General features: G+C 37.0%; 1 protein-coding gene across 2 annotated transcripts; it reads right to left on the bottom strand.

Moving 5' to 3' along the window:
* Positions 1-37: 37 nt before the first annotated feature.
* Positions 38-24,895, bottom strand: LOC144661086 (cytoplasmic dynein 2 intermediate chain 1-like). Of its 2 annotated transcripts, XM_078521793.1 has the most exons (36): positions 24,746-24,895; positions 23,525-23,578; positions 22,729-22,812; positions 19,938-20,738; positions 19,494-19,540; positions 19,001-19,043; positions 18,673-18,750; positions 18,139-18,189; positions 17,570-17,698; positions 17,093-17,164; positions 16,846-16,866; positions 16,553-16,624; positions 15,675-15,699; positions 15,015-15,121; positions 14,646-14,759; positions 14,362-14,473; positions 14,091-14,188; positions 13,385-13,508; positions 12,496-12,593; positions 11,859-11,929; positions 11,383-11,458; positions 10,454-10,568; positions 9,980-10,055; positions 8,842-8,874; positions 8,076-8,110; positions 7,803-7,867; positions 7,654-7,705; positions 6,699-6,765; positions 6,055-6,142; positions 4,793-4,859; positions 4,413-4,471; positions 3,650-3,695; positions 3,418-3,538; positions 3,156-3,212; positions 2,447-2,519; positions 38-1,380 (listed from the first exon to the last, which is right to left on the bottom strand). In XM_078521793.1, the coding sequence occupies exons 1-36, from the start codon at positions 24,758-24,760 to the stop codon at positions 1,267-1,269; spliced, it is 3,360 nt and encodes a 1,119-aa protein (XP_078377919.1). In that variant the 5' UTR covers positions 24,761-24,895; the 3' UTR covers positions 38-1,266. The 2 variants fall into 2 exon arrangements, with proteins under 2 accessions (XP_078377919.1, XP_078377920.1); XM_078521794.1 differs by lacking the exon at positions 8,842-8,874.
* Between the last annotated feature and the right edge of the window lie 910 nt (positions 24,896-25,805).

Here is a 25,805-nt window from a genome sequence, read left to right on the forward strand (position 1 = left end):
CAAAATTCTGCGACGTTGTAGAGGACTCAGGCAGCAATTTACGATATCAAGGCGGATGTAGTTTATTAACGCACGTTCAGTTTAAGGTACATGAGTACTACACATTATTACAGGTTCTCACTTCACATGGCAAATAAATACATATACAAAACATAAAATAATTTAAATTCCTGGTAAATATTTACAGTGCGTCAAAATTCGGCTTTCGTTTTAAATCTTACAAGATTAAACAGTACAGCACCATATACGAACGATTTAACTTTAGAAAAACTACATCTTCGCCTGACTTCAGGAATTCTTGGAGTGATGCAACTGTCATGCAATGCCTACCAAACAGTCTGATAGCAGGGGCAATAAGAATTTTAAACCCAATTACCGCGTAATTTACAATCAGTTATAAGTTGAACGTTAAGTAGTATTTTGTTTTTATTGCTGCCTAAGATCTTACTTCGTATTTTTTCAGAATTTTACCCCGCCCTTTCCTGCAAAATAAATGTTTTTTGTGTGAACATGTGTAAACTATCAGTTGACGATAAGCTGATATTTTTGGAGTGAATCTTCTCACCTGTACATCACACTGTTAATTTTTTGTGGGTGTCTCTACCTTTTTTCTGACTTTCTACCTGATGATTTATGGTTTGAAATAGGCCTTTCGCCGCTTTCCCATGAGCCCCCGAAAAATTATTTGACTCCGAGAAAAAGGTGAGTTTTGGAAAAAGTACAAAAAAGAGTTGAGAGAATTTTGTTGCTGACCAGGGTATACTGAGCGCGTTGCTGGGGTGTTCGTGTCACTCACGGCTGAGTGAAATTGTTTCCAGGTGTAAAATAACAGCAAACAGTTGAAGACATATAAGCACAAATGAAACAAACACGAACGGGATCGTAAAGTGGTTTTCCTCTATGGAAAATCTTTTTGACCATTTCAGCTATAACGTGTGGCCTCCTCTGAGTCCTCTCCCAATTAGTTTTGAATAAATTGTGCAAGGATCTGTAAGAATTTGTCTCTTGATGATCAGCGGTTGAATACATACAAGTTAGTGGTGCCATGCACATGTCACATTTGTGAAAATAACTGCAAATTTTGATTGTGTACTTTCATGACTTTCTTGACAACTGCAGTACATCAATATTTAGACCGGTTGCTCCAACACGATCGTTTGATATTCAAGAAAGAAGTGCGACTCCTTATGGAAATTGACTGAAAATCAAAACGATCAATTTGGAGCAAGTCTCGGATCAGTATTTTTAGCTAAGGTGTAGGTATATTCAAATGACTCTGTCCAGAAAACTAGCAAACGTGTCCAGTTCATCCCCGGACGCGCTGGAGAAAGGACTGCTAAGTTTGTGAACTTCCACCGCTCCGCTTTCGTACACCAAGACCTGTAGACATGGAAACAAAAAAATTACCCCGGGAAGGCTAAAGAAGGGTAATGGCAATAATTCAATGCGTTAACCTATTTAGGCTTTGACTTAAATACCCCTCATATGATTCACATAGAGAATGAAGGCACTGGCATGCCTGCAAACTCGCTTTCTCGAAGCGAACTGCATGACCACTACAAACAAAATTTACATTATATTACTGCACAACATAGGTACATGTATAGATAAAACATTGCGACTTTAAAGGGACAAGGATACAGCAATTTTGGTAATTTGTTATATAAAAACTGTCTAAGGCTGGTTTTCACTCGGCACTTGCCCAAGCGTAAGCACAGCCGAAAGAAAAAGAACACACTCACTCATTTTTCTTTTGCTGTCCGAACTAGACATAAGCACGAGACAACAAAATTGTTTGTTCTTGTGTTTATCCTTATGCTTATTACTAGCAAGTACGAATAATAAGAAGAATGAGTGTGTGTCCTTCTTTTGTGCTTATGCTTATATGCTTGTGCTTGTGCTCAGTAAAAACCAGCCTTTACGATATAATGAATTTAACAGCGTAGAAAAACAGAGAAATTCCAGAAAGTCAAAACGTAAAATCAAAACTGGACAACATTGAAGAGGATTACAGTGAGTTAAACATCGTTTCTGTCGGCAGTGGACTTAAAAGTTTATATCTGTAACATTTACTAGTTCCCATTTGTTCATATAGTGTTTCGGTTCTATTTGTCTCAAATCTTGATTGCAACGTGCCGTATGCAGTACTGTAACCCTTGGTAATAGTTATCTTCGGAGACCCAGAGACAGTTTGTCCGGGCGGGACAAAGGGAAAAATTGTTCTGCTTTGACAAATTGGCCCTAGGTATCGAAGGATGGTGATAATGGATCAACTTGAAAAATAACACAAAGTTTCACTTCGTTAATAAACGTCGGGCCCCAATTAAACGCCGGCTTTAAATAAACGCCGGGTCCACCAGACCAAGTTTGAAATAAACGCCGGGGACGTTTAATTGAAAAAAATACGGTTCAAACAACAACAAACAACGTGATCCTAAAACCATACCAGCTCGGGGTTTCTTCCAGGAATTCCAATTCCTGAAGCTGTGTAATCATTAGAAAGTTTAAAACACACCACTCTGCAAGAAAACAGCGAAAAAAAACCAGTGATTTACCGCCTTGTAGTAAATAACGAATACTGAGATAATCGATCAACGCAATATAAAAACAACTTTCTCGATTTACATTAACTGTAAAAATAAGAGCGCCCCTTACATTAAGTTTTCATGATTTTAGTTCTACAATCTACAAGAATAATACATTTCTTCCTAATCTTAACCTTTATGTACGAAATTGGCCGCATTTCCGTTTCTTGTTTTACGATTGAATTAACATGAAGATGATTTTCACCGGTGTTTCAAAACAGAGAGTTGTATTTAGACTGGATGAATTATCCAGATTTATCGGTCCGTCCAAAGGATAAAACATTTGAGGACGTTCCAGGAAGCAGGTAAAAATTGTTTACCATCTAGGGGTAACATTCACTTCGTACTGTGACAGATTGCCGAGACAGAAATTATTTCCTACATTTGTTTCCTCGAGGAAATGACATGTGTCGAAGATTGATCGCAAGGATTGTTTGATAAGTACTTCGAGTCTGACTGGGTTGTTTGACACCTTCATTTAACTTCGTATTTGGTAGAAGTATGCGTGTTTTTATTGGCGTTTATTGCTGGACATATTTGGCGAAAGGTAAACAAGTATCGAGTACTCACCGTCCATGTTTAAACTTCTCAACAGCAACTGGACCTTGATCGCTCTTGAGCAGATCCCTGCGATGAGAATTTCGGCGGTTAGAAAATACAATAATCTGGCATTAAGGCAATTTCTTCTTATAGTTGATTTTTTTTTTCATTTCTTACTTAGTCCTCAGGGGACGAAAAAAACAAAAAAGCACTTTGGCGAGAAAGTCACTGAGTAACTTCTCCGGAGTAAAACCCAATTTAAGAATTATATACAATGTAGTATAAACCTTACCAGACATGTAGATTAGAATTTGAGTCCAACACATAAAACACACTGGGTTTGCTTCGAGACCACTGCAGTGATAATATCGCACTGCCGCCCGTGGATGACGACCAGCTGAGCAGCGGTATTTCTAGCAAAACGAAAGTGGGAAAATGGTTACTCAATTAGAGAACGTGCTAAATTTTTCACAAAAATTCTTATGTTTAATACTTAAATTCATATCGGTTTGTAAATCACTTACCATTCTTTAAGTTGAACAGCCACAAGTTACCGTCGTCACTTCCTGCCTGATAAAGAAAAAAAATGCTACATCAAAATTTGTTTTACATAAGCGATAAAAGTCTGATTTCGTTGAACTGATTTTTATGTCAATCGATGCCACCAGATAGTGGATTGAAACTGTAGTAGGAAAAACAAGAAGCTGTTCTTTTCAGCCAACTGGGTCCAGTTTAAGTCGATTGTATAAGAACGTTTAGCAAATCCTAAGTTAGCCAACACATAAAAATAGATAGTAAGAGACTGACGTATGGTTGACAACAACAACAACAACAACAACAACAACACCTTTATTTGCACCCTTTACATTCAATTAAATTAACAATACAATAAATAAAATAAATAAAATAAAGTGCATGCCCCCCAAAAAAAACACAAAACAAAAAAAAAAAAAAGTATGGCGGATTGAAAAAAAAAACTTAAAATGAGTGGGTTTTTTTTTTTTTTTTTTTTTTTTTAATGGGGAACAAAAGAAAGTAAAAATAAAAAAAATTGCCTCGGCATAGACGAGACGGAGAGCGCTGAACGAGGGTGGGGGCTTAGGCTAGAGGGGAAAATCATTATTGCTTTGGAGCTCGTCCTTAGCCTGCTCGAAGTGCGAAAACGTTTCCGTGAGCGGATTTTGGACTGCCTTTCACAGGTAGAACTAACTTTCACAGATAGAAGTAAAGACAAAATGACGACAAAACACAATTCGATAGATTGTACAAATTTTACAGGTTACTTACCAGCATACAGGGTAACTGCCATGGAGACAGGTCAACAGCTGCAATGTTCACTAAGCTCTCTGAAACAAAGAAAAACATAGCCCACAGTTAATACGAAGGAAGACTCCGCAAAACGTAATGAATGAAAATAACGGAGAACAAGAAATGAGAGGTTCAGTTAAAGGATCAAGTAAGGGATGGCGCATTCTCAAAATTCAGCCTAATTTTTCAATTTTGACCATGCTTGTTCCGTTTGGTTTTTTATAACCTCTTTGGTTCTTTTCTGTCTTGCTTGTAACCTACTATTTACAGTGTAAAGGTTTCTTTGTGAATATGTGCGTCATTAAAAATGACTATAGATAACGACACAGCCCACATAATACAGCCAATCTTCTCTTTACCAATAGCAGGTCTGTGCGCCTTTGGAGGAGCTCGACTACCGTGCCTTTCACAATGAAGAACATAACCCTGAAAACAAAAGCAAGACAAAAAATTAAATAAGTTTTAAGAATTAAGATGGTTTCCGCACAACTTACCAAAAATTTACCAAAAACTTTGGTGGAATTTTTTTTGTACAGAAAAAAAAAACCAAAAAATAGCCCCGGGGAAAAAAAAATTTTTTTTTTTTTTTATGGAAAAAAAGGTTTTAATTTTTTTTTTTTTTTTTTTTTTTATTGGGCCCCACAAAAAAAAAATTTTTAAATTTTTTTAAAAATTAAAATTTCTTTTTATTTTTTTTTTTTTTTTTTTCCCCTCGGCCCCTTAAGTTATAACTGTTTTTATTAGACCATCAAACATCAGAATTTGCTGCCTTTTTTGGCAGGCAAGGTCTTGGTCACGGCATAACACAAAACTGTGGTCGAGTGAGTGTGTTTGTAAAAGGAACAGACCAACCCACATCATTGAAATTATCCTAGCACAACGTGCTTCTTCCCTGCAATGTCCAAATCCTGTGCACGTCTAGTGGCTACTCGTGTTTAGTTAACTGTTAAGGTCGGGACACACTAGGCGACACGTCGCTGCACAGCGCGGCGACATGTGCTGCGACAGTCGCCCGGCGCGACAAAAGTCGCGCGAAACGCGATGCGCAGAACAGACTGGTGAATTGTGGACACACACAGGACAAAATGTTGTCGCAGCGTGTGTACACGTCGCCACAAGTCGCGCGACAAAATATGAATTAACCAATGAGAGCGCGCATTTTCGCCGTATGAATATGGAAAACTGGGTCGCATCCCACCCAATTCGCTGTTGTGCACCAAATAAACACCTGTCGCAGCGACTGTGTAGAGCACACGGAGCGACGCGCAGCGACCTGCGGGACTGTCGCATAGTGTGTCCCGACCTTTAGTAACTTAGTAAAAGAACCCACACACTTATCGTAAAGAGTAGGGCACGAAGTTCCCCGTGTTGTGGTCTGGTCTTTGCCCATTGTGCCGTTGTACTGTTGAAATGCTCGAAGATATTAGCTATGTTAAAAGCTACTCTACAATCCGAGGGTAAATAAAGTATTCACTTCACTTCACTTCACTAAACAACTGGTCAATGTAAGGTTTATTGGTACGCATATCGTCGGGAGATCAACCGACATGCAGGTAGTATACAATATATATTCCTAAGACCTTACCAATTTCGAGAAAACTGTCATGTTCCTGTTACTTACCCCATCTGTACCCACATAAATATGATTAGGATCGTGTGGCAGGAACCTCATTACTAGCGCCTGTAAACTCATCTTGCTTCGGAAGTCCCTAAAAATAAAAAAACATCCTCATTGCTATGTTCTGGGCACGCAAAATTAAAATTTATTTATCAATTTTATGTTACCTTTTACCTTAAACGGTAACTTGGCTTGTCAGATGGAAGTCTTAAGCAACTAACGTTTTGAGTGTTAGCCCTTTTGTACTGCATGACGAACAGCTGACGATCGCAACGTCGCTTGCAAAATAATTTTTGTCAGTTTGCTGGCGCACTACAACGGCTTTTGACGACAAACAACACTTGACATTTTTCTCAACATTCCAAACAAAGGAAACCTTACTTTTGCAGCTAATCTTATTATTCACCACATAACTTCCAAACTATCATGCAAACCAATACCATAGTATTGAAACTACAAACAACTGAAGGCTTTATACTTAGATCAACCTTTATTGTACCCTTCTTGCCTTTCACAATTCAAGATATTTATTTTATCAGGAGTAAAATTGAAGTACTGGCTGTCTGGGATAACCATTAGGGCTAGCGGAGCCAGGCAGTCAGTTGATATAAGCATAAAACCACAGCAAGCATAATACCACGACAGACCTAAAAGGTGATTGAAGAGATATCGAGGAGCTTTTGATTAGCTTAATTTTTCCTCCAGGAGACAATCCTAAAATAAAAAATAAAAAATGACTAAGAAATACTTCCAAGAAACATCCGCACGTGGGCAACGGGGCAGGAAAGCCTGTGTACCAGGCTAAGTCCCATCTCTTCTTTCTCGGAGAAGTTGTACAATGACGTAACATTAACACTTCTGACATTATTCTGACGTAAAAATATGCGAAATACACACAAATGCTTGTTCTACGTTTTAATAATATACACACAAAAATTTCTGCATGCTCATTGGCTGAGAGCACGTCAATTAATCCCAAAAGTGAGAAAGTTGAATTGAGTGAAAAATTGAAATTGAGTGCAGAAAGTTGAAATAAATGTGAAGGATGTCGGAAAGCACGCCAAAAAAGATGGCGGCCGAGTCGGAGTTTGCATGAGAGAGAGACGAGCAAAACATAACGACAGTTTGACCGAACGATACTACTGAAAGCTACCAGTGTTCGCGACGCGTAAAGAAGAAAGATACAAGCGAGAATGACACAGCCCAACCAAAATGAAAGGAAGGATGACGAGAGTTTCCTAGCGTTGAGAGCCCGGCCGGGGGTGTTTTTTCATCACTTATTTTTTTAGTGGTCAGGTCAGATTCGCCTCGGGCGTGATGGGCTTGATTTCCGTGCTGATTTCCCAATTCATCGAAATCATATGATTACCTATACAAATTGTTCAATGTGAATTAAATGCGTCTACAAAAGATTTCCATAATCCTTTATGTTGTTTTACGGCTATTGCTGTTTGGTGTTTGTTTTCTTTGTTCATGTTGTTGTTGTTTGTTCTTCGTAAAAAAAAAAACAATGCGGTCAGAGCAAAGCAATCATAACGATAAAGAAGAGAGAACGTTTTGAAAAAGCCAGGACATGGCATGATCCATAAAAGTTCCACCGACCTAGATCCGACTCTGAGCCTGCGTCGTTCGCTCTATCAAGCTCCACAACAACCTGCGGAGAGACAAAGAGTTGGTACATCAGTAAAGTGAAACAATTATCACAAGACCTGCCAGAAATGAGGACAGTAGGCAAAAAAACAACACATTACCCAGAGGTGAATTACAGCATTTTCCTCTAAAGAAGCTAGTTGGAATGATAAGCCTAACACATCATCTACAAAGAGTGAAACGTAAAAAAAGTTAGTTAAACATTGACATATAATTAAATATAGGCAAAAACATAAATACGAGCAGAAATTTCCCTTTTATATTATGTACGAACTATCGCCCTTACTTTGACGCCAATATTTTTGCTAAGTCAGAACTTGGTCTGATCTGAATTCAGCCAACAGAAAACAAGGCAACAGGAATATTAGGCTTACCTGACATTATATTTGATCCACCAGAAGCCCTCGCGCTAAATATCAACAGGTAAGCAATTAGTTCTACATTATGACAGCAATAACGTTTCTTGTGCAGTAATTAAGTTATTTATAACATCTACTTAACATTACGAAACTTAAAGTCGGTTTAGAAATATCTGTTTATAAAGACCCGAGGTGACTCACAACACAAAGTTATTTGCATGTATCAAATCAATCCCACCCTCTCCTCTTGGTTCAAGAGGATTATAAAGGAAACGGGAATATATTAAAGGGGAATTTGAATTTTAATTGTTTTAATTACATTTGATATTTGCTTTGGTTAATAGTTTTATATTTGGTATTTAAATTTATGTTATATAAATAAGCTGAAAAGCCCATTGCTACCAGCTGGTTTGTTTTTGTTTGTAGTTGATAGATCACATAAGATTAGGTTGGGGCGGTAGGGATTTCCATTAGAATCCCATAACGATTACATGGCATAATCTCAATATTAACGAAGTGTTGAAGATTTCAATGAATACTTTGCCGTGTCGTTAAAAATTTAAGATAGACTCACTGTCAAACAATTTTTTTTACATAATATATTGCACCTGCTATGGTAGATATGACGTGATGGACGAGATCTTTACATTTAACATTTTGCATTTAAATTGTTTTGAAATTTTATTTTGTTGGTGTTGTTTTTACCTTCTAATTAATCTCTACAATTGTAAATTACACGGTTATGCTGCAGTTAAACGAACGGTTTACATTTATTCTTTACCTCGTTGCTCCTGAAATCTCTTGCAACATAAGTCTGCGGTATGAAGATTATTCATGATAAAAAACGTGTCCATTATCACAAATTGGCATGCATTTATTTCATATTTTCGTCACACGTCAATTTATTTGTATTATAAAGGCAATTTACACATTAAGTAATATATCAAACACGAGACAGCGTTTTCATCACATTACCAAATACCGAGAAGAGAGGAAAGACGACGCGAGCGGAGTATTTTGACGAACTTCGAGGTGTTTGAAATGTGATGAAACACTCGTCGAGTGGTTGAATATCTCTCAATCGAAACTAAAACTACAACGAAACGGAAAAATAAAATCGTCAAAATCTATGCTAATTAAGATCAGATTAACTCCGTCACGGTTCTGATTATTAATGAGTTTGAGAATCTCTCAAGAACATTACCTTTTGAGGCTTTCATTATAAGACTGACTTATTTTATTTACGGGACAAACGCAAATAGACACTGAAATATGCTCAGTTGTATCAAAATGTGTTAGTTGTGTTCTTTTCACTTGGAATAGAATCGATGCAGAGTAAAAATTAAAGTATACCTTTCATGGCATTATTTAAAGGGAGTAGACCTATTATCATAAACTACAACTTTAATACGAGCAATATATATTGCATGTTGGAGGTTCCATAAAGTACGGTTCACTGTAATAGCCATTACAAGACAGTACACGAAAAGCACCATGCAGAGAAATATGGCCCGGGTTGTTCAAAGGATAGAAAACGCTATCCACCTGATAAATCACTACCCAGTGGTTAGCGTAGTATGTTTTTAACACTTTTTTACTGGATAGCGACTTATCAGGTGAATAGCTTTATCCACCCTATGAACAACCGGAACCTGATGTAACAACTCTTAAAATGCATAAGAGATTTCCAGTCACAGAGAGCTGATGAACGGTGCATTTTTATTAATAACGAAACTTTACTGTTTATCAGCTGGTTATCGTATTTTAAAGAGAGGTTTAACGATTGAATGCATTTTTAGCAACGGTTTGTTGGTTTTAATACAATCCTGATATAATTCATCGTACAATCGATTGTTATTGTCAACTCAAGGTTCAATTTGCAATACAACATGGTTTTTCTTCATGTAAACAACACTGACCTGTCTCCTGGCATGACGACTGGTAGTATAGATACAACTGGGCTAAGATGACTCTCGTCTTTTTTCAACACACCAGCTGAGGAGATTTGAAAACAGTTGGGGTGAATACCAGTCGTTTACAAGCTAAAGTGACTGTTTCTTCGTGCAAAAAAATTTACACTCAAATAACAATACAGCACAACTAACATTTTTCCATTACATCTCACTTTTAAGTCAAAAAATTGTCGGGCAGCAAGATTCCAAAAGTAGAGGAAATGATTAATTTTTCCTGTTCCTGTAACACGAATGCTGTGCAACGTTTTAGGAACAACCAAGGAATTAATAGTTTAGATAACACGATAAAATTTTCTGTGCATTCGCGGACATTGCACATTGCTTACAGGAGCTGAAAAAAAAATACAATTTACAGTAGCCTAAGTCGGTCAACAAGTCGGTCTTGCACGTACTCTTAAAGGACGCATATTCACAACACACCTGTGCTAAACGTGGGTGGCCTTAAAATTATTTCACTGTCTCCAACGGAGATTCTGGAAAAGCTGTGCATCGAAGAAGACTCTCGTAAGTCCCACGCTACCAGCGATCCATCCTCCTGAAGGTTCAATAAAAATGTCAGTACTCAGATCACTCAACTCCAACCCCACCGCCACGTTTCCTTTACACTTATATCCACTGTAAGAAGATTACATGTGCCAGTGCGTGGTGCTAACTGCTCAAAGGTCACTGGGGGATTCTTTCATAATCTTACGGTACATCAAATCAATTTAGCAGTACACATGATGGTACACCATGGTCCATTTGCGAGTAGCGTAACACTTCCCCTGTGTGAGTATTCCGTGACTTGTTTCCTTTTCTGTTTTTATTTTTCGTTTAGGCCAAGTAATACAGGACACGAAACAATGTTGCACTGCAAGTTGAAAAGCATTGTTGTGCGTACTGACAGCCGTGTTGCCAGTTTGTGCAACAAGTCGTACAAAGGTTTAGTCATGCCGTCTACTTCGTGCAACATGTTGCCGCAACCGTGGCAACGCCAGCGATAATACAATGCATGCTACGCAACAACGCTTTCAACTTGCAACGCAAAGTTGTTGTACGACAAGTTGTAGAAAGCTTGGTTTCAAGCAGCAGAAGGCCAGCTGAAAAAATATTTAATTAGTGTTAACTTTTTCTTGTTCTGGTTTTACAACAAATTTGTACATGTAGATGGACAAACGTACATGGTCGTTCCCTTCACCTATTTTCCAAATAATAACTTTACCTCGTAGACATTATGTTTCTTCATTCTTGTACATCAAAGTCTCATTTAATAATTTACTGACGTTTTGTGGCAGCCCGTTACTACCGCTTGAAAACTGTGGTCAATCTAATTCCAATTTTTTACACAAATAAATTCAAGAGAAACCTACCAAACCAGCAAATGCTAAAGTTGCCTTAGAAGGACTCAAACAACAACACTTCGGTGCAGACTCGCAGATTAAAACTCTGTAGGGGAAAGAAACAACCTGAAATTAGCACAACAAATTTTCCTTAGTATAAACGGAGAGAATATGATTTCACTACAGGAAATTTCTCAAACTATTTTTTTACTGCTACTCTGAAGTGAAAGTAAATCTTGACCATCTAAAGGCTGGATTTTACTAGCGACAGAGACGGAGTCGGAGTGGTAATCAAGAGCAGAGTGTTACGATCTAGTGAAAATCAAACCGACGTAGTGGTCACTTATGATCTTGTAAAAATAAAATTGTTGAACTTGCAATCAAAAAAAAATCACTCGGAGGACCTGAGAACTAGCATTGTGATTGGCTTGTTCGTCCGCTTCTGCTAGCTTACAGTAGGAAACAAGTTAGTATTACTGTAAACATCTCAGCAAGTGAAGACTTACTTTTGAGGCCCAGAGGGTTCATTGGTGTTCCAGAAACAGACAAGTCCCTTTTCCTGGATGTTATTATGAGCCTAAAATACATTGAGAGAAATGTGCCACACTGCCGTAATAAGTAATTTCACCTTTTACAAACAACAAACACCAAGGAAGCAATGGCTTCAACATTTTGTAAATTTTTAAACTTGTTCCAATCTCCCTGTTGTTCATTTGTTAAAGTTTGTTAGCTTGTTAATCTCTCTGCCCTTTGTTGGTTTGTCCATGTATTACTAAGTGCAGTGTGGGGCCACTTTCCTGTTTTGTTTGTGTCTGGTTGCTAGTTAACCGCCTAGTGTGTTGTTTTAAATCCATCTTTCTTAACATCTGGGGTCACTGTATCTGAGCAGATAATAGTTCAGTTATTTCGTCAGACCAGTCGGCCGGTCTAGTAATAAAATGTTCCTTTTTAATTAGACTAACTTGAACAGCAGTTTGCTGGCTTTTCGCTTGTTTCTTTTCATGAAATCCTTCTGTTTAGTATAGTTGTCTACTTCTCTTTTTTGCATTATATCTAACTGTTCGTTTGGCCTAATTTACTCCCAAAGTAAACCCTTCAGCCTTTGGGCTTACTTAATTAGAGAAACATGACTAAGAGACTGACCTTTGAAGTAGCCTTGCCCTGCTCCTTTACTGGACCATAAGCAACAAGTAAGAAATGTGTTTGGACTGGAGATATGTGAACGCATTTTACTGGACGCCCTGAATTAGGAAAACAAACTTCATTTTAGGAGTGTCATAACTTTTTTCTATTAACATTACTCAAAGTATTATTTTACAGCAAGATGAAATGCTAGTGTACCAATCAAAACTGCTAAAATGCTAAGTACGTAAGTGACCCGACGAAGCGCAAAAAGGGTTGTTGCACTTTACATACATGTACTGTTAAAAAGGAAGAACCTTTGAAATTCATATTCAAGTAGCTTTCTAGCTTTCCCTGTGAGTCCTAGGTGTTCGCCAGTTGTTTGTGTAGTTAATAAACTATACACCTGATTGTATAAAGGTAGTCAAGGAACGATACGTCACAGGGGTTTCCTGGGAAATGTGTGAGCTAAATACTTCATACAGAAAAGCGTTTAACGAGATCAGTAATGAGACGTGAGAAAAGTAGCCTGAATGATAATAATGGGCATGATTCAATCTTCTGACAATTCCATAATGTCGCGTCGTATTAAATATGTATAACATATTAATTAGTAGAAAGTTCTGTTATAAAGTTTAGAAATATTACTTGTCAGTATTATTTATCTTTCCTTTCAGATTATACACTCGAAAAAATAAAGCTGATGTAACCCCGTCACGTTGCACAACTTTTCATTTAAGGTTAACCTCTAAGATCATAGTAATGGTGAATTACAGAACAAGTTAAAACAGGCACCCATGCACAAGTAATAAGCACATTAGTACATGCAAATCTCATAGCATGCAAGTTGACAAAAAAAAAAAGAATCTCAGCACAATGCAGCACTTTTAAAGATTCCTGGATCACATACCTTCAAGGTAAGGGTGTTTAGTTGAAAGTTGAATAAATCCATCACTACAAGTCATATCTTTCCTGTCTTTAAACTGAGTGTTTGCCTGTTCACTGATACTCTCTTCCAGTAGGATTAAACATGTCTGTAAGATAGAAGAAATACACCCTTTGCTTACTTAAGTTGTCCTGATCAACAGAGCAGCAAGAACAGAGTAGGAACAGAGCGGTTTTCATTGGCGTGTTGAAAAACCAAAACCAAATCAATAACAATGGGTATCACGTGAATTGGTTGAGTAGGTGGTGCAAGTTTTTTAAACCAATCACAAAGCGATCTACAATGGGCGCCAAAAGTGTTGAGACAGTCGGCACTTTTTGAGTACCTTGGACAAATTTTACCCCTCCCCCTTTCAATATTACCCCCTCTCCCGAAACAATGTTGGATTTGCTATCTGCAAGACTTGCCCCGTTTGTGTACAACATTGAAAAGGGGGGAGGGGGAGTGGTTGAAAAGCGGTAGCAGATTAAAGATAAAAATGGGAATTTTAAATTAGTATTAATTTCATCCAACTGTCTCAAGGACTTTTGACGCCCATTGTAGCTCACTTCGGACACTCAATCTGAACCACTCCAATGGGCATCTGTAACATACTTTTGAATCCAAAAATCTGCCTCTTTTATTTCACAATGATCACATACTATAAAGGAAGGAATAAAGTTGAACTAACCTGTGAAGCTCGCTGAAGAAATTTTGACAATCTTAAGCTATCAATATTTGCCTTTTCTGTTAAACTGGATAAATCCTCCTGCAAATCATCTTCATCGTCTGGAATTTAAAGTAACGTTAAATGAGGAACACAACAAGACCGACAGTGGCCAGTTCCAGAAAACATTACAAGCAAAACAGAATGTTAAAAACAAGCAAGGACTCTGGTCAATTGTCCATCCATAGAAGTATGTACTAACCACAAATTTTTTTATTAAGGTTCAAGAGCTTACCTCCAAACCCAGCAGCATCACTTGCAGGATTTTGTGTCCATTTTGTTCTTGTCTCAATTTCCTCTGTTTGTATCTCTTTTTCAAGATTATCTTCATTGCACTGGACATATGCCTACAAAACACACCAAAACGGTTTATAAAGCACCCCACTTCCAGACTGTCACTTTTTTGTCATCAAATGGCTTTTATATTGTGTTGACTTTTTCCTAGATTAAATAGCCACATTTTCTGAAGTACAACATGACAGCTGTGCAAGTTTAAAAAAGGCTGATCTTAAGTGTTACCTGTTTAGTATCAGATCGTCCAAAGTTTTTTATGTACAGCTCATACTCGTTGAGTGGTGGCAAATCAAAAATATCAAAAACGGCAACATCCAGGTCAATCAAGTGCATCAACTCCTAAAAATACAAAACAGTCACATTTTAAAAAGAGAAAGCATATATATATATATATATATTAGCTTAATATGTTCTCGCAAGTATGCTTTTGACAATGCTTCACTTAAGAATGTCAGCTTTTTTTGTATGGTTCTGTTTTTAGCGATAAGTGTGGTTACAACACCATAGGCAATTTTCATTAATTTTTGTGCAACTTGCGTCAAAATTGTGGAACAATTTACACAGAGGAAATATTTTTTCAAAAAAATTGCTGACCTGTCCTCTTCTTCTTGTCCGTGAAGCAACTTTATCAGTGATCTGTTTCTGCTTGGCAGCAACAAAGTTTATTCTTCCTCGGCTGGCAGTGGTAGGTCGTAGTTTTTCTATCCAAAATAAAACAAGTAATTAGTGTTGCAATTCGATGAACTTTTAGAACTAAAGAGCAACGCCATGTGTGGCAGTGATGGGATGGACAGAGGCAGTCGGCTAAGAGAGCAGTGTCTTTCCTCACAAACACAACTCAAGAACCTGAGCGAGGGTCAACCCAGATAGATCTCTTGACCTGGAGTTTGATGCTCTAAGTTGAGTGGCCATAACAAAAATAGACATTCTCAGCTGTGGGTAGCAGCCTCAGATACATGTTGACCATTATTGTGAGTAAAGTCTTTTCTAACAAAAAATTGAAGCAGGTAGTGCTGTTATGGATGGCACCATCGAAATTATCTTTTCTATTTCCTCATATACTGCAGAGTAAAATTTTAATGTACATTTGTAGTATCAAGAATAATAGATACCTGAAATTAACATCTGCACCAGGTTGCCAAAGAGGAGATGATGTTTTAGCAGATAGCATTTTGATGAGTTAGGTCATGCACTGGATAACTTTTGGACGTTAGAACCTCTAATATTGACAAATGAAATTTAGGTGTTGCTTACCTTTACTTGATGGTTCTGAGAGGTCCTAAAGAAAAAAATGCAACATGCACACTAAATTAAGATCAGTCGTAAAGTATCGCCCGTTTTGGCTTAGTATAAGAAATACTCGCCTTCTGAACATTGGTATATCGACAAAACCCTATTAAATAGATTTAGCCAAGCCTAAAAGCGGAGCTCCCTGGTTATTTACTTCACCTTTTTGTAAATCCAAATTTACTGACCGTTAACAGAAAAATATAGCACTTGAGCCCGCGATTTAATGCAAAACATTACTTGGTCAGCGGTTAACTTCAAAAAACATTAGACCTCGATGAGTCGTATATCTGAGCCCGCGATATGGTCATGTGCTACTGGTCAGCGGATACCTTGTTTTGACAGCTGTCAATTGACCATAACATGGATATCCAATATCAAAGAAGTAAGCTCTCGTTAACCTTACCAACCTTCATGTATTTCTGGATTATGGCCGCCATTACGTTGGGGCGACGTCGTCGCTAGGTGAACCATGCCGCAAGTCATGATGACCAGGAAAAACCAAAAGCATGGTTCTGTTAATTTTCTATGGGTATGGGGCTCTGCTCTGCAGCCCGAAGGACCGCTGGGAGCTCCGCTACCAATTAATACACATCTAATTAGTGTACACACTGACATGTACATCTACAAAAAATGCTAAAATGGCAGCCAGGAATGGACATAAGTATGATAAATCTAAAATTTGTCTGACATAAAATTTAAACTGAAAGACATGTAAAAACTTTGGCTACATCAGCTTCTTAAAAAGCCAACTGAACGATCAGCTTTTAAATGGTTACATGTACATGTATGAATAGTGAATTCCGAGTTTCTATGGCAACAGTGGAGCAATGAATGTCACAAACCTCGCTATCTTCTCTTCCTTCTCTGGATGACGCCCTTGCATCCTGGTTCTCTGCATGGATTGCTTGTAGAAGCTACATATACAACAAGTTAAAATAGTTAGTTTAAACCCTTAAAAAGGGTATTTTTGTTTTTAAAAAGAAGCTTCCACTCAAAGTCTGTAATTTTGCATCAGAAAGGGCACATTCCATACAGCTGTATTAACAAATTTGGAAAGCTAATAGTAATAAAATGCAATACTACAGTGTATGTATTACCAATTGAAAATAATTCAGTAAAGTAAGGCACAACTTACCTCCTGCATTCCAGAATGATCCTACGAAAGTTTGAAAAAAACATCACAGTATCAAAACCAAGATTACTTTGGGTTTCACTGAATCACTTTTATTACTAAAAGTTGTTACAAGATTTGCATTTTTTATAAACAAGTAAGTTCTAAGCACTATAATTATAAGTAAGTAAGTTAAAAGCCATTTACTTACCAGTATGTAAACTTAGCAACTGAAGTAAGCAAGTAAATAAATGGATTATTACTCAGATACCTGGACATCAAGGCTTGCCTCTTCCTCGTCTCCCTCTTCATCTGCATCATCTTCAAAATCTTCATCATAATCCTACAAATGCATCACTGATATTTATCTTTTGTTCCCAAGAGTGATCTATCTTTTAATTCTCCTTGCAGTATTAATACACTGACAAGCAGGCAGGTGAAGAGAAATAGAGGAAATTATCAATGGGGAAATCTTCAACAAAATTCAGGTTAAAAACCTCCAGTCAGAGTCCCTAATTACATTATTTTGTACATAAGGGTGAGTGAGTACTCATTTCAGGCTGTTCATGCTGTTCATGCATGTTTGTGATTTGTGACTCAATGCTGGACTGCTAGCAAGGTAAGAAAAGCTCAGGACCATGTTTCAAGAAAACTTGTCCCCTGAACACAAACCAAACATACATGTACATTGTACTGTATTTGAACAAATCAAAATTATTTGAAGGCAGCAGATGACATGTATATCTACCTCAAAGTCGTCATCGTCATAGTCATAACCATCATTCTCTTCATCGTGGATTTCCTCAGCAGCACCAGTGGATGGCATTCTTTGTAATGAGGCTTTTCGTCTTTGTTCAACATCTTCTTCAATAGTATCCTTGAGAAATGAGACACCTTAGTCAAAACTTTCATACTTTTAATAACCAGTTACAACTTACATAAAAAAGTTTGTAGCTACTGACAAAATAATGAACATTTCTTAATAGGTTAATAAAGTAGTTTAGAGTCTGTTGCCTCCCCAAGAAGTTCCCAAACAAACTCCCATACAAAATTTCTGGATGCAAAAAATCCAAACCCACCCCAACCAAGGTCACTAAAAGTTCCCTGGGAAGTGGATTACAAAAGCCAAAGCTATTAAAGCAAAATATAAAGCTAATCTGGAATTTCCAGAAGGAAAGGAGGTTCAAACCAAAAACCTGTTACAGCAGGGGTATGGATAATTTCTGGAACAAAACATTTTGAGTGAAGTAATAAATTAATTTTGTACTACAAATGACTATGTTATACATAAATTTATAATATAAAGATTTGACTCACTGCCTCTTCCACTGTATCTGATCTAAATCTCAATGGATTTTTCTTTAATTCCTGTTGGGGGTAGAACACAGAAGAAGTAAAAAGTATGAATCTTTTTTAAATCATCTTGGATGTTAAACATGATTAAAGCCTGTTAATTAAATAACAATCCCTTTGAAGATGTTTTTTAAAAGGACATTTTAGCATATGAACCCATAAATCCCTACCAGTTATATCATTTGCAACAACAAAATAATCTGGGATGTGTGTAAGTATACAGGTGTATGTATTTACGCCAACAATTAAGAAGACAGGAAATGGATCCAAACAATCTATTACTTTATTTGAAAGAAAATCATTCACTTGAACAAATTTCATTTGAGCACAGTGACTATTTATTGATGGTCCCTGCCACAATAGTTATACATGCACATGTGCATGTATGTGCTACTCTATAATGGCTGTAAGAATGCATAAATGCTGAATAATTATGATGATGTTACAAGAAGCATGTCAGACTACAAGAAAAGGCTAAGTTTGTTACATGTACTGTACCTCTTCCTTTTTTAGAGACTCCATCAATTCTTTTTCTCTTCTCTTTACCTTTTCATCTTTATCTCTATCACTGGATTCCTGTGGAAAGTAAAATGATCTAAAGATTGAAACTAAATAACAAACAACTGACTGTACATGTGGTTTCTGACTCTGGGTAGTACTTTTTAGTTGGTTAATAATTAACTAGAGCCGGTTAAAAATCCTTCAATCACAGAGGGAATTAATAGTGTCCCAAATATCAAGTGACATGCTGTAAACAGCATGACAGGCACAAATTAACTTAAAAACTTCAATCCAACCCTTTCATAAGCCCAGAAAGTAAACTTACCTCACTTTTTCCCTTACGTCTGTCTCTATCTTCTTTTCTTTCTCTATAAAACAAAATTTACATGTACTTTGATTTATAAACTTAATCACAATCAACTGACAGAAGGAAACCAAGAGGAAATGCCTGTCTGGGACCTTCAGCTGTTTATGAACGCCAAGTTGGTGCTTGTGTACATGTCTTTCTGTTTTTTATTATTACCTTTATTTTTAAGCTAAGAAGCTTGTGGGGCTGCCATATTCCCTGTCAAACTGGGATTTGGAAATGTTGGAGGGTGTAAAACCTGAGAGCTTGGAGAGAAACCCTTGCAACAAGAACCAGATCCAACAACAAACTCAACCATCTTATGATGCCAGGTCCTGGATTCAAAACTGGGCCACAATGGTGGGAGGCGAGTGATTTCACCACTGCGCCATTCCTGCTCCCTCCCATGAAAGGATGCTTGAAGGTCTGTAAAGATCTTTGCCGTAAATATTGACATGCTTATTATAATTACCTTTTATCATCCTTTCTATCATCATGACTTCTTTCTCTTGAGCCATCCTGCAAAACAATTAAACGAGGCATAATTTAACTAACAACCTTTAGAAAAAAAAGAACGTATCTGACACAACCTCACTTTGTTTCAATATTTAAAAATAGTGAAGCAAAACAATCAAGGCTGTTATTTTTTGGAGTGTCCACTATTTGAGTTAGCTGTACAAGTACATTTACATATTTATTAAATAACTAATAAAAGTTTCTTTACCATGACAAGATTAAATAAGAAGTATTGATTCCCTACCTGGGTGGCAAAGGGATATTAGTCAATCAAACAGTGTAGGCTATCGTCAAGATTTTTTGCCAGGTTTGTACCCAAGAAAATTAATTACTGTGGTGAAGAGAGGCCTTATTATGAAAGATGTCTAAGACTCTGCTGAATTGTAAGCTGTACAATTACCTCATTTTTGGAACGCTCCTTTCTTCTATCCGAGTCTCGATTTTCCTTGTCATGTCTATCACTTCTTCGCCTTTCATCTTTGTCAGAATCTTTATTTTCTTTATCCAATCGATCTCTGTCTTTTTCTTTCCTTCGTTCTCTCTCCTTGTCCCTCTCCCTGTCCCTTGTCTTTTCTTTTCCTCTATCCCTGTCCTCCCGTTCTCTCTCTTTCCTCCTCTCCTTGCTGGTGTCTCTATCTCTGCTTCTTTCATGTCTGTCTGCTTCTCCCCTCCTTTCCCTTTCTTTTTCTCTTCTGTGTTCCCTGTCTCTGTCCTCACTACTTTTCTCTTTTCTCCTGTCACGACTTCTGTCACGTTCACCATTTCTCTCTCTTCCTTCACGGCCTTTCTCCTGGTCTTTACTCTTCCCATCGTCTCGTTCTCTTCTTCTGTCCCTATCACGTTCTTTATCTCCACTTTCCTTTTCTTTTCGTCTTTCTTGACTTCTGTCTCTTTCTTTTGATCTTTCAGCATCTTTCGTTCTTTCACTTCCTTCTTTTTCTCTTCTTTTTGTCCTGTCTTTGTCCTTGTCGTGCTCTCGTTCTTTTTCTCTTGGTCTCTCCTTATCCCTATCTTCATCTCTTTTTCTCCTTTCCTTCTCCCGATCTCTGTCCTTTTCTCCCTCTCTGCCTTTTTCCCGATCCCTGTCTCTTGCCCCTCCCTTGTCTCTTTCTCTATCCCTGTCCCTATCTGATCTCCTGCGATCTGTTTCCCCATTGGCTACATCATCATGACCTCTTCTCTTTCTATCGTCATCTTTGTCCTGGGAACGAAAAAAACTGTCACATGTAATAGTATAACAACACTGACAGTGATAGACAACATTATTCACTGATGATGAAAAACAACCTTCAATATCACAATCAAAGACAAAAAGAAAAAAACACTACCTTTGACTTGAAACAAAGGTGCCTTAAAAAGGTGATCAAATGCATCAAAGACATTTCAAAGGTAGAAGGGACTACATGTAATTAACAAACTGATTTTGACTAATGTTTACTGATTCTGATTGATTACACCTCTGATAGGTTGCAAAGCTTTAAAACTTTAGTTCCTTTGATAAAGTACAATGTCAAAGGGCTATGAAAAGTCCTATGAAAAGTGTCTACACCTTTGAATGTTGTGTCCATCCAGTGTTAACTATCTACATGTGACCTACCAAAAGTTCCATACCCAGGGAAGTCAATATTTGCTAATTAAGCAAAATAAATACAGGTTACCTTATGTCCAGTTGTAGCAACCCAAAATATGAATTTAACCATGAAATTCATGGAGGTTTACAAAACTGATCTTTTCTTTTATAGCCTGTATGCTCCTTTAATTACACGGTACAAAATTACTTGTAATACTACATGATGTATGTGTTGCAGTTTAAAATGAATTGAAGGGGTGTGTGGAATAAGGCCCTATTTGGATCCTGATCTAATATAAAATTCTCCCTTTGATTTATAAGCATACACAGGGCAAATTGGAAGGGGAATCTAGCAATTTATCAGAAATAACTGGGGGCTTTATTCCAGGCACCCTTTCATTTATAGGTCAAAATGATTTCAAACTAGTTTGATTTGTATTTTTCTTTGTTCCTGATTTATAAATATTGTAATCCTAAAAAAGACAAATACAAATCAAGCTAGTTTGAAATCATAATCTAAAATCATTTAAACCCCAAAATATGGATTATTTTGTGTGCTTTATTAATTATAGGACATGTACAGTACATGTACGTAACGTGTATATGTGGTGGTTTAAATTATTAATTTTTTTCTTGTGACATTTTTTAATCCAGTTTGATTTTTCTTTTTCTTTGTTTACATCATGATAATGAATATAAACAACAGAAATAAACCAAACCAAAAAACAAACTTTAACCACAACATTTCCATTTTCTTTACAACCATCAGGGCTTCTGATATTATGCGATGTTGCGATTTCGCATAATTGACCTCAAATCGCAACTTTTTTGCATAATTCATCAAAAATCGCATAATTTGTACAAAATCGCACAATTTGAGAAAACATAAAGGAAATTATCGCTTAAACTAAGTTTTAAGACAACTTCAACATTGTTTCAATGTGATTTACCTGTTAAACAACCTTGGAAAACCTCTGATGTGGTTTCCAATCGAACAACATTACTTCGGGCAGGCAACTTTCTTTTTCAGTTTCAACTTAGCCATAACAACATTCACACAAATACCGGTAAATTTGCTTTCTATCTTTGCTTTCTTGTATTGTACTGAAGTTTACAAGGCAAAATGGCTGGATTCAGAATGTTTAAATCCTTCCATGAAGTCAAAAAGCAGAAAAAGATCGTAGAGTGTTCAATCCGTTCGATACCATACGTTTACACATGCGCCTTCATTAATTCGGTCAGCGGTATCTTGTCACCCTTCATATAAAGTGTCACCAAAAGTCATCACTGTTCTACTACGTCATGTAGTGTACACGGAAAACCATTTGACATTGGAATAAACGGTAATGGGCAGAAAATAATCTATTTCATTCTAATAAAGATATTTATCGTTCCTTCATGCTTTTATTCTTTTTTTAAATGCACAGAATGGATTTTCATTTTCTGAAACCTTGTAAAACAAGCTTAAAATCGCTCAGATAAAATCGCATAATTTGCCGCATAAAAGTACTTTCTTGCCGCATAATTTGCCCTAAAAATGCCGCATAATTTCTGCTTTTTTGCCGCACCCTATCAGAAGGCCTGAACCATGTTTACATGACTGTTCACAAGTCAAGTGTACCTTCCGTTCTCTTTTATCCTCAGATTTACGACTTGAGTGTTCCTTGGATCTTCTGCTCTCATCTTTGGACTTTGTCTTGTCATCCTAGGCAGCAAAATTGAACAAAATGATGCAAAACAATCAGGACATGGATTCTTCTCCCTCTAGCCCTTATCTTCCATTATCTGGCTATTACTTATTAAAGGTTGCAAGCAAACGCTTAAAGCTACATACATGTATAATTCTCAGAATCAGGGCACATATGTGAAATTATGAGTAATGTAATACATGTAGGGCTGTCATTAAGTTTTTAAGAAGCCATTACAGTACATTGAAGTTATCACCCATAGCATTTAGCATAGTATAAAGCCCTGGGTAAACAGTAACGCAAGTGGACGCAAGTACTGTAGTTGCAAGTCCAACTTGTGTACGGACTTGCGCTGGGTGGCCAAATGGACACACAAGTTTAGTCGCAAGTGCATGCAAGTTTGCAACAAGTCATTTAAAATGCTACAAGGTGCAATTCAGTATTTGAAGTAAACTGTAAAAAATGCAATGACTTGCGAAGAATGGCCAAATGGTGAAAAACTTGCGTTAACTTAAGTGCAAATTTGATCTTAACCAAAGTGAACGCAAGTCAATGCAAGTGTGACGCAAGTCCTCACTCATGGACAAATGGAGATCCAAGTGGACGCACGTTTTTTAACTTGCGCCTACTTGCATTGTCGTTTGGTCAGGGCTTAATATAACACCAATCAAAATCTTCACCCGTAACATCAAGTGAACTCCATTAAAAATGATATTGTAGTTTCCTGACCTTCAACACTTTTTTTAGCTCTGATTCTTTCCATGTGTCTTCCTTGCTACGATCCTAAAAAATAAAAAGCCAAATGTTACAGGTAATTTATTTTGCCCTCTTAGCTATTATTTGACTATCAATATTCAGGCAAGAATATTGAATAAAATTGTATTGACTCAATTGAATTAAATTGTATTGACTCAATTGACTGCATTGATTTCACTATGCAATCTTAATTCAGCTCAGTCAAAAATTGTGATAATTGCATAATCATTCAGGACTTAGCAAAAAATGGCACACAAAGCACGCAAAATCGATGATGTTTCCCAAGGGGATCTTTAAACATTTTCAGGAAATTTGTCAAAAAATTAATGTAAATAAAAGTAGCTGATATCTTCTGTGTTGAATGATTTTCAATAAAGGTTGCATTACCTTGTAGCGCAATACCCATTATTATTCAACAAATGCGCGTTCTGCCCAGAATTATATGGTCAAAATGTTAACGTTATCTGTCATCCGTACATAACAGATATCCTGCTTTTTCACACATGCGCGCGTCTTGTTTTTTAATATACATAGGTTGCGAAGATTCGTCCGAAGTCTTGTAAAGAACACTGCATAATCTTAGTACACATTCGTGACTTTTAACAGGTCTATGGTTTGGACATAATTTAAGACTCCTGATGCCAGATGCAATCTGCATGCAAACAGTTACACTGTACCCATTTCAGACACTTCACTCAGGTTATAACTAACGATTTGTAGTAAGTAATTTGATAATGCAATAGTTGTACATAAACTGTTGACAACTTCAATTTATAAGACAAGTGTGAAATTTGATATGTCTTCTTCAAACTAACACAAATTATTTAAAATAAATTAACTACATTTCAGAGAACAACCAAAATAACGGCATGAGCAGGTGAGATTACGCATTTATAAGCTTATTCCAAAAAATATATTTAAGCTTAATTAAGCTCTTTTTTGATTAAGAATCATCGAGCTAAAAATGGCTGCGTTGTTACGTACTCAGCTTACATTTTTCCATGAAACAAGAGAGAAAAAAATATCTTAAATACTACTCATGAAGCAAATGAATACCATTCGATCAGTTAAACGAATACGCAAAATTAAACCGTATGTTCGTTCCTGAATGCTTTTATATCTTATGGATATCATTCTACCTGAACCGTAGCAACGAAAACACATGAAACTACAAGGCATAGCAGATATCCTCACCTTCCCAGATGGCATTCTTTGATCATCGCTGGCTTCCTTTAAGAAATATAGCAGGAACAGCTCAAAATGATGAAAATGTCAGCTGAATTTTGCTATTCAGGCTCCATAGTTACTAAGTACACTTTCCGCCATTACTGTTTTAGAAATTTGTCATCCGGGAAACTACGAAAGTGACTCTAGTGTCCAACCCCCTTTCATTTTCCCGCGAAATTCGATTTTGTAAAAAAACACATGAAAACGGAGCGGCAAACCAGTAAAAATTAAACATCACGTGTGATAGCTGGTGTGAAAATACTTACATTTTTTTCGGCGACACAGGTGGTCCGCGAATTGTAGCGTGAAACATGAACACAATATTATGTAATATTATGTTCGTGAAACTTGCAACAATTTATGAGGGGCCTGAATCACAGACAGAAAAACAATAGAACTGGGACTGGGATTTTGGGAATTGGGAAAGCAATAGGCTAGGGAAATGAGATTTATACCCCCCCCCCCCCCCCTTTCTTTTAAGGTCCCTAATTTATTTACGACAAAAGTTGCACGTGATATAATAGGCAATTTCCGATATATTAAAATTCTATCTTGGCTCCGAGGCTTGGGGGAATAAAACAAAAGATATCACGTCAAGGTTCAGGAATAAACAAATCATTTCTTTTGTTTTATTCCCCCAAGCCTCGGAGCAAAGTTAGAATATTAATATATCGCCGGGAATTGGCCTATTTTCTGCTCGTTTCAATAATCACATAAGAAATACGCGAGAAATACTGCGTCATCAACCGCGAATGATTGGTTTCAGTATGTTAGTCGAGGCCTGTTGGTCCCACAATACTTGGCTTCACACTAGAAGCTAATTAGTTTCAAGTCAGCACTTGAATCAGTGCACTTAAAAATCTTAAGTCTATTTTTCAAAATCTGCTTCACACTTGATGACTAAGTATTTACTTGAGGTACAAGCTGTCAATCATCTTCGAGGGGAAAATCAGTCACGCATATATCACACCGATTGCACGCTGGAAATCATAGGCCGCAAAAGAGAATGTTTTTGCAATTCCTATTT

The sequence above is a fragment of the Oculina patagonica genome, chromosome 7, assembly GCF_052425735.1.
Source record: "Oculina patagonica isolate OP01 chromosome 7, crgOcupat, whole genome shotgun sequence".
Lineage (NCBI taxonomy): Eukaryota > Metazoa > Cnidaria > Anthozoa > Scleractinia > Oculinidae > Oculina > Oculina patagonica.

Bases quoted from the DNA above. Each gene is read 5' to 3' on its own strand.
- LOC144661086 (XM_078521793.1), bottom strand. The intron at 22,813-23,524 runs GTCAGGAAACTA...TTTGCTGCCTAG, and splicing joins AGCTAAAAAAAGTGTTGAAG to GATGACAAGACAAAGTCCAA. The intron at 16,867-17,092 runs GTATCTGAGTAA...AAACTTTCGTAG, and splicing joins AGGCAAGCCTTGATGTCCAG to GATCATTCTGGAATGCAGGA.